This window comes from Pseudocercospora fijiensis (assembly GCF_000340215.1).
Source record: "Pseudocercospora fijiensis CIRAD86 unplaced genomic scaffold MYCFIscaffold_9, whole genome shotgun sequence".
Taxonomy (NCBI): Eukaryota; Fungi; Ascomycota; class Dothideomycetes; order Mycosphaerellales; family Mycosphaerellaceae; genus Pseudocercospora; species Pseudocercospora fijiensis.
The window spans coordinates 513,074-526,103 of record NW_006921540.1 but is presented as its reverse complement, the minus strand read 5'-3'; the positions used below and the strand labels follow the sequence as shown (position 1 = coordinate 526,103).

At 52.3% G+C, this 13,030-nt stretch overlaps 6 protein-coding genes across 6 annotated transcripts; 5 read left to right on the top strand and 1 right to left on the bottom strand.

The window, feature by feature from the left end:
- Positions 1-408: 408 nt before the first annotated feature.
- On the top strand, positions 409-1,150 carry MYCFIDRAFT_190637 (uncharacterized protein; the record flags this gene model as incomplete). Its single annotated transcript, XM_007932510.1, has 3 exons — positions 409-481; positions 533-1,024; positions 1,092-1,150. 3 exons carry the CDS (start codon positions 409-411, stop codon positions 1,148-1,150), a joined length of 624 nt encoding a protein of 207 aa, XP_007930701.1.
- Positions 1,151-1,813: 663 nt separating this feature from the next.
- Positions 1,814-2,623, top strand: MYCFIDRAFT_190636 (uncharacterized protein; the record flags this gene model as incomplete). Its single annotated transcript, XM_007932509.1, has 1 exon — positions 1,814-2,623. The coding sequence occupies one exon, from the start codon at positions 1,814-1,816 to the stop codon at positions 2,621-2,623; it is 810 nt and encodes a 269-aa protein (XP_007930700.1).
- Positions 2,624-3,712: 1,089 nt separating this feature from the next.
- Positions 3,713-7,234, top strand: MYCFIDRAFT_190635 (uncharacterized protein; the record flags this gene model as incomplete). Its single annotated transcript, XM_007932508.1, has 1 exon — positions 3,713-7,234. The coding sequence occupies one exon, from the start codon at positions 3,713-3,715 to the stop codon at positions 7,232-7,234; it is 3,522 nt and encodes a 1,173-aa protein (XP_007930699.1).
- A 66-nt stretch (positions 7,235-7,300) lies between these two features.
- MYCFIDRAFT_178454 (uncharacterized protein) lies at positions 7,301-8,423 on the bottom strand (the record flags this gene model as incomplete). Its single annotated transcript, XM_007932507.1, has 9 exons — positions 7,301-7,315; positions 7,350-7,439; positions 7,472-7,489; positions 7,514-7,560; positions 7,593-7,654; positions 7,689-7,713; positions 7,785-7,913; positions 7,946-8,355; positions 8,389-8,423. 9 exons carry the CDS (start codon positions 8,421-8,423, stop codon positions 7,301-7,303), a joined length of 831 nt encoding a protein of 276 aa, XP_007930698.1.
- A 33-nt stretch (positions 8,424-8,456) lies between these two features.
- On the top strand, positions 8,457-9,349 carry MYCFIDRAFT_178453 (uncharacterized protein; the record flags this gene model as incomplete). The annotated part of the gene is made up of 6 exons (XM_007932506.1): positions 8,457-8,475; positions 8,508-8,529; positions 8,566-8,814; positions 8,856-8,870; positions 8,909-9,237; positions 9,279-9,349. The coding sequence occupies 6 exons, from the start codon at positions 8,457-8,459 to the stop codon at positions 9,347-9,349; spliced, it is 705 nt and encodes a 234-aa protein (XP_007930697.1).
- A 41-nt stretch (positions 9,350-9,390) lies between these two features.
- Positions 9,391-12,661, top strand: MYCFIDRAFT_178452 (uncharacterized protein; the record flags this gene model as incomplete). Its single annotated transcript, XM_007932505.1, has 13 exons — positions 9,391-9,431; positions 9,462-9,477; positions 9,502-9,740; positions 9,788-9,822; positions 9,877-9,932; positions 9,961-10,100; positions 10,133-10,260; positions 10,286-10,385; positions 10,411-10,954; positions 10,999-12,200; positions 12,244-12,481; positions 12,517-12,596; positions 12,640-12,661. The coding sequence occupies 13 exons, from the start codon at positions 9,391-9,393 to the stop codon at positions 12,659-12,661; spliced, it is 2,841 nt and encodes a 946-aa protein (XP_007930696.1).
- Positions 12,662-13,030: the final 369 nt, after the last annotated feature.

Below are 13,030 nucleotides of genomic sequence, written 5' to 3'. Positions count from 1 at the left end.
GCGGCAAAATTTCTAAGTAGTCCAGAATCTGCGGAGCGGAGCTGATTCCGCCGGCTCGGCTCAGGGTCCATTTCCAAGATCCCTGCACCAGTCGTGCGGATGGAGGACATTTGTGTGGGTACAAGTCTCCTGAAATGTGTTGATGCTGAAGGTCGACAAACATCTGGCCTCATTTTCGCATCGACCTACACAAACAAGACAGGGTGACTGCTGTCGCCGCCCTCACTCGCCTCTCCACATCTGAGACATCACCGCCAAATCCGGAAGCCATCGAACAAGCCAACAACTAGCATCATCACTTCTGGAGGCAGTCGCATTCCGAGCTCGAGCACAACCGCAGTACTCCGCATAGCTGCATCGCACACGCATAGTACATACATATCGGCATCGAAGAATCTATCCGCAGCAATGGCGCAGAGCGTGGGTTCATACACGAACCCGCTCAAGAAGTTCAAGCTGGTCTTCTTGGGCGAACAATCAGGCATGCGACACCAACGCCATCCTTCATACACCCACTAACAATGACATTCAGTCGGCAAGACCTCACTGATCACCCGATTCATGTACGATTCCTTCGACAGCACATACCAAGCCACAATCGGTATCGATTTCCTTTCCAAGACCATGTATCTCGAAGACCGCACAGTCCGCCTCCAATTGTGGGACACAGCAGGCCAAGAACGATTTCGATCTCTGATCCCCTCATACATTCGCGATTCCTCAGTAGCGGTAGTCGTCTATGATATCACAAGTCAGAAATCCTTCCAACAGACACGGAAATGGGTCGACGATGTGCGAGGCGAAAGAGGAAATGATGTGATCATCGTGCTTGTGGGCAACAAGACGGATTTGAGCGAGAAGAGAGAGGTCACGGCACAGCAGGGAGAAGAAGAGTCCAAGCGATTAGGTTGTATGTTTGTGGAAACGAGCGCCAAGGTTGGGCATAATGTGAAAGGGCTGTTTAAGAAAATCGCTCAGGCTTTGCCTGGGATGGAAGGGGAGGGGCAGCAAGGTCCGGCGAATAGTGAGTCCCATCCATTCATCTTCCTCGTGAAAATATTTGAACTTGTTTTCACTGACATGAGACACAGCTATTGATGTGAATGTAAATGCCCAAAAGCCCGAGAGCGAAGGTGGATGTAATTGCTAGAACTGGATGGATATACACACATATACCGCAACGAAACTTGCGGCAAAGGGGCAGGGCAGAGCTGGCTGTGCATCGAGCGCGGAGTTGAGGCGCTAGGCTACTGTACTTACTTACTGCTGCCTCAATGCGAAACATCCCTTTTACACCCATTGGAGATCGAGCTCTCCGAAGAAGATCACTCCTGACTGACGACTGGAGGTGTTGTGGCCTGCGATGATACGCAGTGCAAAGACCGCAAACGTCTGGCAGGTGCGATCATACGTCCGCAGACTTCGCTGCGGACTTTTTTTGTCTCTCTCCAGTCAACATTGAGGGCAATATCGCATCTCATGCCAACTCGATCTCGGTCATCAAATTATCTGTCCAATTCCAGGTTCGCTCCGCTCATCATGAACGTTAACTAACTTAACATACGCTTAGTCAGACAAGTTCCGCTTCCATTTTCCTTGCAGCGCGATCGTGCTTCCGCGTATTGCATACACCAACAAAGTGAATGCAGTCATGCACCCGCGGACTACTTATCGCTACCTCGCTTTCAGAAGCAAGCCAAACGATTGCAATTGTGTTGCCAGATAAGCAAGCATTCGCTGTTTGGTCGTAGGTTCACCGCGTCAATACATGTGGTCTTAGGCTTGCTAACCACTCCACAGCAGATGCACAAACATGGAGCGCTACCTCAGCTCGGCTTGGATCCGTCCTTTGATTGCTTTTCTCTTCAAGGTGATGAGTAGGGATGACTCTCGATGTTCCGGAGGTGTCGTGTTTGTATCATCAAAGCTATGCATCAAGTCAACGCCACAGACGAGTCTCGCCGAAGCAAATGCAATGGAGTTCGTCAGACAGAATCCTACTATTCCGGTTCCAAGGGTTTACTCGGCTTTCGGATACAAAGGCCATGTGTACATTGTGATGCAAAGGATTGAAGGGACTATTGTTGCTCGCAATTGGCATCTCCGCACGGAGAAGTCGAGATTGAAAATTCTCTCTCAGTTGAAGAGCATGGTCGAGCAGCTACGGAAATTACAATGCCCGGATGGTGCTGGTGTTTCGAATATCGATCGAGGCCCAATCTTCGACCCTCGCCTCCCGAAACAGTTCTACTGGGGACCGTTCGACGAAATTTCCGATTTCCATTCCGCGTTGGTAGATGGCCTAGACTTGAATGTGCCCTCAGCCGATGCATTCCCGGAACTTCAAGAGCTAGCGTCGTTCTACAATCAACCGTGGCCTCAGCCGATATTCACGCATGGCGATCTGAGTAGCCTCAATATCCTTTGCAAGGAGGATAGCGTAGTTGCGATTCTTGACTGGGAGACAGCAGGGTGGCTTCCACCTTACTGGGAGTATGTTACTGCATGGAATGTTAATCCTCAGAACAGCTTCTGGCAGGAGGAGGTGGACAAGTTCCTAACCCCTTTGCTTTACGCCAGGAACATGGATGCGATTCGGAGAAAGTATTTCGGATTCTTCTGAACGAGTGTCTGTTTAATCGATCGAATCGCAACCTATAGAACCGACTCCCTTCCTTCAAGCATGTCCCACGTCGCCACCTATAACAATCAAAGTTGCCCTGGCCGTCGAATCGATGCTGCGCTTCTTCCCTCTACGTAGCGCATCGCGGTACTACGGACGGCACTCCAGTCGGTGTTTGAAGTCCCTAAGGCTCTTCCATCTTTTTCCTCAGACGGTGCAACATTGTCCAAATATAAGCATCTTCAGGACCAGTCGCAGTATGGACATGGAATGGTCGCATATCGCAAAAACGATCCCGGTCAAATCGATACTTGCTCGAAGACTTTCATAGTCGTGGGACAGCCCAGGAAGTGATCTGATAGGTTTGATCGAGGGGGCTTGTGGTCCCTCATGTGATAGAGCCATGGCAGGAGAGATTTGAGATTCTCCGAATAGCAGCCGTGCTCGCGCAGGATTACCTCAATAGCGCTCGAAGTCCCTTGTCTTCCTTTTGTACTGAGAGAGCTGCTCGCAATGCTTCCACATTTGACATTGGCTTGATCATCCTGAGGAGCCCATAATTGTGTCCGAGAAGATCGGCGAGGCGTGTTCGGCAAGCAGCAGGTAGGGTAGTTGAAGAATTTCGAGAGAGAATCTTTCCGCAAAGTTCTGCTGTCCTGAATACCTTTAGCACGGCAGATGTTCGTCTTGCTGGACCTGTATGAGTGGCTGAAAATGAAGACATGGCAGGGGCTTGCATCGATAGCTGTAAAGAAGGGTATTGGGTGTGACTACCATCTTTCTGCTGAGGCAATGAAGCTGCTCCGTTGGAAGCTGCTCTACATGGATTCATGTTACTCCGCCAGGATGATAGCGGCCAGAGCGATGACGGCCAGCACGGTGAACTCACAAGACTTCACATGAAAAGCTTCTGCCATAGCGAGAAGGAGATGTGATGGAAACGTGAAGATGATGAAGCCTAGCACGCCAGCTTTCGCTCTCGGCTTCGGCTTCGGCGGCACCCGCCTTGCAGTACAGTACCGTGCGCGAGTCATGCACGGCATCTGGAAGTTCGCCGGCGATTTCGTTGCTGCGATCCTCATCTTCGCCATGGACGACTTGGAGCAGCTGGAGGTGCTCTCGCTGGTGAGCAAAATCACCAGCGAGATCAATAACCACTTGGGCATCAACGAGAAAACGATCGCCGAATTCGTGATCGACCAGCACGCCCAAAGCGCAAACATCAGCCAGTTCAAAGAGAAACTTGCCGAATTCGATTTTCCCGACTCACTAAGTGAGAGCATAGATCGCTTGATCCGGACGCTACATCCGAAGCACAAGCCGAATGGCGCCATTCGGGAAGAGAAAGCGAGCAAAGGCAGCGAATCGAAGGGAAACGTCTTCAAAGGCCTCGCAATTCCAGACAAGGCCATCGAGCCCGAAGATGGCTTGGATGATACTTTCGCAGCGCTGGAGTCGTTAGCAGGACCGCCGAAGTCGAACGGGCGAAAGCGTAGCATATCACCGGAACGACCAGTGCGCGAAAGATCACCAAAGCGTTCGAGACGATCGAGATCACGAAGTCCGAAGCGGCGCAACGACGATTACCTTTTCGAAGATGAGTTTGGACGTACGCGATCGCACCGACCGTCGGATCAGAAGCACGAGAAACGAGAGCGCAGGAGCAGGAGAGACTCTTTTGATCGACCTCCAAGGCAGGAGCTGGACGATGAGCCAATTCTATACAAGATTTATGATGGTCGAGTGACAGGTGTCAAAGATTTCGGTGTGTTCGTAAGTCTGCAAGGGGTCAAGGGCAAAGTAGATGGGCTCGTTCATATCTCTGCCATGGCCGACTACAAGGTCAATCACCCAAGCGATCTTGTGGCAAGGAACCAGGAAGTCAAGGTCAAGGTCATGAAAGTGCAGGACAAGCGAATTTCGCTGAGTATGGCGGAAGTCGACCAACAGTCGGGCCAAGATCTTGCTCCAAGTAAGCGCATACATCTCGGCACAGGTGCCAATTCAGTAGGCTTGAAAGGTGCAAGTGATTTTGGAGGTGCTGTGCCAGTCATCGAAAGCAATGGAAATGGGATCAGACAACGAAAGAGAATGACTAGCCCAGAAAGGTGGGAGATACGGCAGCTTATTGCGTCGGGAGTGGTCAAGGCAGCCGACTATCCTGATCTGGACGAGGAATACAACGCTGCGATGAATGGAGAGACTATCGAAGAAGAGGAAGACGTGGATATTGAGGTCCGTGAGGAGGAACCGCCATTCTTGGCAGGCCAGACCAAGCGATCTCTCGAGCTGTCTCCAATTCGTGTCATCAAAGCTCCGGACGGCAGCATGAATAGGGCTGCGATGCAGGGAGATGTGTTGGCTAAAGAGCGACGAGACATGCGACAATCAGAAGCTCAAGACAAGGCGAAAGCCGAAGCCGCGAAGACAGACCTCAATCAGGAATGGAATGACCCCATGATCGCGCCGGGAGAGCGAAGATTTGCAAGCGATTTGCGACAGCCGAAAGCTGCTGCTTCAGAAATGCCGGAGTGGAAGAAGATCGCGACTGGACGTGGCGAGCTAGGAAAGAGGACAACCATGTCCATCAAGGAACAGCGGGAATCTTTGCCAGCATATAAGATGCGGAAGCAGTTTCTCGATGCTGTTCGACAAAATCAGCTCTTGATTGTGGTTGGAGACACCGGATCCGGAAAGACGACGCAACTTACCCAGTACCTGGCAGAGGACGGCTTTGCGAACGAGGGCATGATCGGATGTACTCAACCTCGACGTGTTGCGGCCATGTCGGTGGCAGCCCGTGTGTCAGATGAGGTTGGATGTCGTCTCGGCGAGGAAGTGGGCTACACCATACGATTCGAGGACAAGACCAGTTCCAGCACCAAGATCAAGTACATGACTGACGGTATCATGCAACGTGAGATTCTACTCGATCCTGAGCTCAGCAAATACAGCGTAATCATGCTTGATGAGGCGCACGAGCGTACCATCGCCACTGATGTGTTGTTCGGGCTGCTCAAGAAGACTTTGAAGAAACGCCCTGACATGAAGCTCATCGTCACCTCGGCAACACTTGATGCAGAAAAGTTCTCGGAGTACTTCTTGCAGTGCCCGATCTTGACCATCCCTGGCCGTACGTTCCCAGTCGAGATCATGTACAGCCGCGAGCCTGAAAGTGACTACTTGGATGCTGCTTTGACGACAGCGATGCAGATACATCTGACCGAGAAAGCTGGCGACATCCTCCTCTTCCTTACAGGTAAAGAGGAGATTGACACAAGCTGCGAGATCCTTCACGAGCGCATGAAAGCACTAGGACCGTCAGTACCAGAGCTGATCATTCTGCCAATCTATGGAGCTTTGCCCTCAGAAATTGCCAGCCGCATCTTCGAGCCTGCCCCCGGTGGTAGCAGGAAAATTGTGATAGCGACCAACATCGCGGAAACCAGTATCACCATCGATGGAATATACTTCGTCATTGACCCGGGTTTCGTGAAACAAACTGCTTACGATGCAAAGCTTGGTATGGACCGACTGCAGGTCACGCCCATCTCACAGGCACAGGCGAAGCAGCGAGCTGGACGTGCTGGACGTACCGGACCGGGCAAGTGCTTCAGGCTTTACACCGAATCTGCTTTCCAGAATGAGATGCTTCCAACAACGATTCCAGAAATTCAACGCCAGAATCTGTCAAACACCATTCTCATGCTGAAAGCAATGGGAATCAACGATCTGCTTGGATTTGACTTCATGGACCCGCCGCCTACCAATACTATGCTTACAGCTTTGGAAGAATTGTACGCTCTGGGCGCGCTTGACGATGAAGGTCTTCTCACAAGACTTGGAAGGCGAATGGCAGATTTCCCCATGGACCCAGCATTAGGGAAATCTCTCATCACTTCAGTGGATCTCGGGTGTTCTGATGAAATGCTCAGCATTGTCGCCATGATCTCAGCTGTACAAACAATTTTCCACCGTCCCAAGGAAAAGCAGCAACAAGCCGACCAGAAGAAGGCTCGCTTCCATGACCCAGCGGGAGACCACCTCACTTTACTGAACGTCTATAATGGCTGGAAGAATGCCGGCAAGAATGATGCCTGGTGTTTCGAGAACTTCATCCAACCTCGCAACATCAAGCGAGCGGAAGATGTTCGGAAACAACTGGTGCAGATCCTGGAGCGTCACCGTCTGAAAGTGATATCTTGCGGGCGCGACACCACCCGGGTCAGACAAGCTCTTTGCGCAGGCTTCTTCCGCAACTCCGCCCGCAAGGACCCTCAGGAAGGCTACAAGACTCTCGTCGAAGGTACTCCGGTATACATGCATCCTGCCAGCGCCCTATTCGGCAAAGCTGCCGAGCATGTCATCTATCATTCTCTGGTCGAGACGACACGAGAGTACATGCACAATGTCACCGCCATCGAGCCGAAGTGGCTTGTCGAAGCTGCTCCTACATTCTTCAAAGTTGCCGGCGGCAAAAATGGCGAGTTGTCGAAACGTAAGAAAGCTGAGAGAATACAGCCTCTTCATAACCGCTTTGCTGGTGAAGATGATTGGAGGCTGAGCGCTCAGCGAAAGCAAGGTAGAGGTGGTGGAGGCACGTTTGGATAGTGAAGTAGATTACGGCTGTGAAAGCATGACTTTCTAGATTTGATGAATGAGAATTAAGTGCACCCCTCAGGCTCCTCTGCGCTAAAACATGAATGCTTGTCCGGGCATGTATCACGATCGGGCACGACGACGTAGTTTTGGGGAAGTTTTTCCGTGGATCATCGCCAAGTCGCGACTTGAGGAGGAGAAGGCTGTAGATAGTGATCTGTGCCGAATTTCAAAGCAGTCAAGACTGACCTTGCGAGACACAAACATCTGGAAATGTTCATTGCTTTAGACCTTGCGGAGAATAAGACAGTGTCTCTCATCGAACCAGTTCCGCAGGACTTGATGCGTGCAAGACAGTCTCAGCTCGCACCGTCAGATGAAATGGTGTGGTGTGGTGTGGTGAGGAAGCTCGAGACATGGATCATATCTTGTCTCAGTCGGCAAAGATGTCATCTCTACCAGCCACGAATAGTAGGCTTTGAAGTCCGGACCTCAAGAATTAATCGTCGGAGAGATAGAACAGCTAGCTACAGACATTCTATATTCTACCTACACGTGCCACAAACAACAGCCGGGCTCCAACGGGCGGTACCGGTACCTGCAGCACACGCACCGCGCATGAACCAGATGAAGTCATGATCCCGGGGGGGGGGGGGGGGGGCGGAGTGACCAGGGGTCCCAACTTCTAGCACTACAGTATGTCGGTCAAAGAGCAAGTCTAACATATGACAACAAGTGTCCAGAAAAGCATGGCTGTGATGAGTGTAAACATTGCCCACGCCAATAGTGCCAACGGCCTTTTCAGCCACACCCGTTTGTCGGTGTTCGCTGCTATTTCATACCGACCACGACCCAACCGGCACGTTGCGTTCGTTGCACGGCGTTCGTTCTCATCAGCAAAAATAGCCAGCCAGATAGATCCTCTTGTATGTACACTGGCATCACCGCCATCGTTTCGAGAGCATGACTGCCGGGGTACTTTGAGATATCTGGCGGCAGACATCCTGTACAGCACTGCCCAGAAAATGTGCATCCATTGGAATACAATGCAGTCCATACCATTCTGGCGCTGATCGATGGTCAATCCCAGTAACGGTAGGATTCTGGGCCGATCGGCTGAAGATTCTCTCGTGCTGACGAGTGGACCGGAGGCTATTTACATCTACAGTAGAGTGCCAAGATGAAGCCTTCCGACATGCATTCTGGCACGCGATAGTATTCCCGAGGAATGCCAATGTGGTTACGTGTAGACGGTGAAGGCATCGTGATGGGATGGCCATGTGAGCCGCCGCACACGGAATGCCGCCGTGATGCGCTCGCTCGGAACACCCGTCGGCAGACAGGGGATTCGTTCCGAGCCTAACTGACTTCACTTCTTTGAACAACCCAATCCTCCCGACCATGGCCATTATTCATTGTTCTTCCTATGACCTCCTCCCAGCAGTGTCCGATGCGCTGGCTCAAGCGCCACATGTCTCGGCAGTGCGAAGCCTACGTAAGGCGCCTCAGAGGGCCCTCGACTCGACGACTCCCTCGCACCGGCTCTCCTCACTCTCTGCCTGCAGGCGGCAGGCCATCGATCTCCGTAGCGCGTCGGAGATCTAAGTCAAGGCCACATGCATGATGGCGGGAGGCCTGCCGGGCCTGAGTGGTTGTTCTCGCTATCGCTTCGCGCTTGCGTCGCAGGCCGAACTCTCCAGCACTTGGAAGAGCCTCACGAGATTTGCGCGTCTTGCATGCATGCATTCGTGATGAAGCAGATCATGCACGAGGTGCTGCCAAGGGATGCATCGGTGACGGTGTCATGCTATTCTGGCAGCAGCACATCATTGATACCGTCACCGGTCTTTCGCAGCAGAAGATACCGGTAGCAGACCGTGGCAGGGCCTGGGAAACGAATATCAGTCAATGCTTGATGCGAGCTTGCCATTTCTCGCCGGCCGTGCTCACCATCTGCAGCTTTGGCAGTGCTGCTGTGCCTCAGGCGTTCAGAGCTGCGAGAGAGATGACTGGAAGTGACCGCCCTTGGGATAGCGCTCATATTTGAGCTTCCCAGCTCATTCCTATGACATGATGAGCATGCGCATGCTACTTGCTAATCGCAGCTTGACCACTCTGCCCCGCTGAATGCTGTCAGCGACTGCCGCTGAGCACAGATTGAGGCACACATGACCCAATCATTGCATTCGCTGAAGGTTCAGCGGGAGATGTGCAGTCGGTCAAGCCTCGCTAAGCACAGTTCACCGTCAATGGTAGTGGCACGGACATCGACGCATTAGAGTTATGCCACAACTGCCAGGATCTCAGGCCCACGAGGGTCTCAAAGCACGAGCCGGTGCACAACATCTCTCGTCGCTGGCTTGCACTGCCCATCTCTGTGTTGCGCGGCTGGCTTACCACCTCTTTCTCAGCGCAGCCAAAGGAGGCGAACCCAGCAGGGTAATGCTTTCCGAAGGTACAACTCTGCTGCCGAAGACCATATTGAGACGCAAACATCCACTGACACTCTGATCGACTAGTCCGTGTTATATCTTTGCAAGGAAAAGGATGTGAGGAGGACGTCAGTCGTCGTGCTTTGGCCAGCAGGAAAGCTTTTAAAGGTGCGATGCACGATTTCCCGCCCAGCGAATCCGCCTGACTGTGGGGATATGTAGAGGGAGGCCCCGACCCGCCGTGTGTCGGATTTCGTTCTTGGACCCAGCTCATCATTGTGTTGCACAGAACACACTTTCCGCAAGTGGTCGTCGCTCTGGAAAAGTCTCGGTTTTGCCTCCAAGTCATTCATTCCTCTGTCCATGCTTAGCTCTTTCACTCCTTTCAGTACCGACACACTTCATACCGGAGTTTGGTTTCATCGACACTGCTACCAACGCTACCCGTGGGGACGTCCGACAGGATATACATCAACAGCAGCACCAGGCTGACAGCTGAAACCGCATCATCCACCTCCCGCCGCCTTCTCGACCTAATAATTCTTCAAGGGCCCACCTGCGGCGTCTCTGACCTCCCCGAAACAGATCCATTGTTCTGCGCCTTGCGTATGCTATCCAAATGCATGCGCAGTATCAATCGTGGAGTTTGACGACTTGACTCGGTTCCACCTTGGTCCTGGAACAACATTGGGGAGCAATGTGTACCGAGTGCGCATCGGCAACAACCACACGTCAATCTCCAGAACACGACCATAGCTTGCTGCACCCTGGAAGTCTGAAGCGTAAACTCAGTTCATTATTGCGTCCGGTTCGGTACGGCGAGGTTTCCTATCCCTCGCCGCCGATGTCAAATCCTCCTTCTCCACCGAGGCTACCTCAAGATCACTCTGCCACACTCGCTAGCGTCTCGCAACCATCGACTTCATCCTCCATAACAGCCACCTCGACCCTTATGCCTGCAGTGGCAATCGCTACTTCATCGCTAGGCCCTCCATTCTATGAACCTGCAGCACAAGCGCCGGGCAATGCGCGTTCGCCACCATCCTTCCCTCCACCAACCTCTGCAGCAGCAGTTGCTACGTCTTCTCAGTCACAGCCAACCTCAGCAGCACCTACTGCATGGCAACCTTCTGCTGAGAATGAACCGAGTACGCGCCCCACCAGTTCCAGAGGTGGACGCAAATCCAAAGCACATGTTGCTTCGGCATGTATCAATTGCAAGCGAGCTCACCTGAGTTGCGATGTGAATCGACCTTGTGCTCGATGCGTGGCGTCAGGAAAACAGGTATGGATGTCCTTCGTGGACTTGCACAGACCATCGATTAATGATTGACCTATTGTCAGGACACATGCTTCGATGTCCAGCACAAGAAACGCGGAAGACCACGCCTACGAGAAGAAGGCGACTTCAAAGTCGAGCAAACGCTACCTGAGGCAAGGCCGACAACAGCGATTCCATCTGGCAGCTCTGATCCGTCGACACGACCGCTAGCTGCAACCAGACCTCGAAGAGCAGAATCCTTTCGTTCGCTCCGCTCACAGGGCAGCGATAGCTCTGGCGCAGTCGCAAGTCCGACATATCCATTGCCTCCTCCGCCGACAGCAACGAGACCTACATTCGACTTCCACTACCATCCTATTGCGCCTTCTGTGCAGCATGGGTATGAGGTTCCTACCGTGTTCCTTGACCTTGACCTAGTCATTATCAAGGCAAACATGCCTTATCGTCACATCATGGTGGGCGGGCGGGAAGTCGCTGGCCGGCAATTGAGCGATATTGCCATGCCTATGGACGGGGAAAGCTTTCAAGCTATTCGTGCGCGATTGAGAGCAGAGCGTGAAGCGCGTGAGCCGGTCTACATGCCGCCGATCGTTCAGCCTGGCCAGGATCCTCTCAATGGCGCATTGGAGGCAGACGTCGAACGGTACACCCAAGGTTTCGATGACCGCACCTACAATTGGACCCAGACACAGATGGGCCACGCTGCAGTGACATTTCCTGCCCGTGTGAGGCTTGCTAAAGCAAATGCATTCTTCGTAGCGGTAACCCTACCGACCTTTCGCCCTGTCGAGCCGCCACCACCACCGCCGCTCTATGCTCGGATGCCTGCTGCAATGCCATTGCAAACACAATCATCGGATGGCTACACGACTACTCGACCTTTTGCAACGCATTCCGCGCCCGCTTCTGCTTACACACCGTTTCCGGCAGCATCGCCGTTGATGGCTCCTCTACGATCCATTGGTCACCAATCAAACCGATCATATCCGCCGCCCCAGCCCACTCTACCGTATCAGCAACAAACGCAACCACAATCTCTGCAACAGCCAACCCAACCTCACGCGATCTACCAGCCACCGCCGTCGGGAACGCCTCGATTGCCGGTCGCCGAGCCTCCAACTGAAACAACCGCGTTCACCCCGCGAAGTGCTGCACGTGAGCTGCCAGGAGCCAGTTCCACACACAGCGCCATGCAGCTACCACCAATCATCGGCAGTTCCGCGCATCCTCCAACGACGCGCATCGAAACGCCGCCTGCAGGCCCGTCGAGAACGGCGAATATACCGAGAAGCGAAGCCACTTTCCAGCGCGAAAGATCCTTGGACGAGGACGAAGGCGAAAGTACACCTCGGAAACGACAACGAATGGGTATCGATGATGTGCTTCATCGTTGACGAGTGGATATCACATGCATACAGCGAGCGCTATAATTCTACCACAACACTGAGTCGGGGAGCGGCAATTTCATTTCAGCATCAGCACCACTACATACGGCACCGGTGGTACATTCACCAGTCCGGGTTCAGAGCACGGCATTCGGAAAAAGTACGATTTAACGATCTTCATCCTTTGACTGATAGCGATGGCAGCATATCATTCATCTGCCTTTCTTGCACGATGTCGGGCTTCAGATATGGCCTCAATGGCAGCTAATTAAACTGTCGCCTCTATTAATATATGCTCCAACAGTGAGCCGGAAAGAGACGAGATCAGTGTGATAAATAGAGATGTGCAGGAGGCGTCCTGCCGATTACCAACTACTTACTACCTAATCCTAACAAGCCAATTATTTTTAGGCACTTTCAATATATATATATATATATCTATCTCCCCATTTGGAGCTAGCAATTAACCAAACACCCTAGAAGCAATCTCAACTAACTACTGCTTTTTTTTTCTTTAGAAGCTTAGCAAAGTCGGCAATGCTATCGAAACTTACCTAGCTTATTACGAGAACTCGACTAATACGCTACGAGCAAGCTAAGCACGAGCACAAAGCTATTGTCTATATTATAAGGCTACTACTAACTAGTACTACGAGATTATAGAAGCCTCTAGGACTAGACCACAAGACTAAGCTACATTACCTTTTAC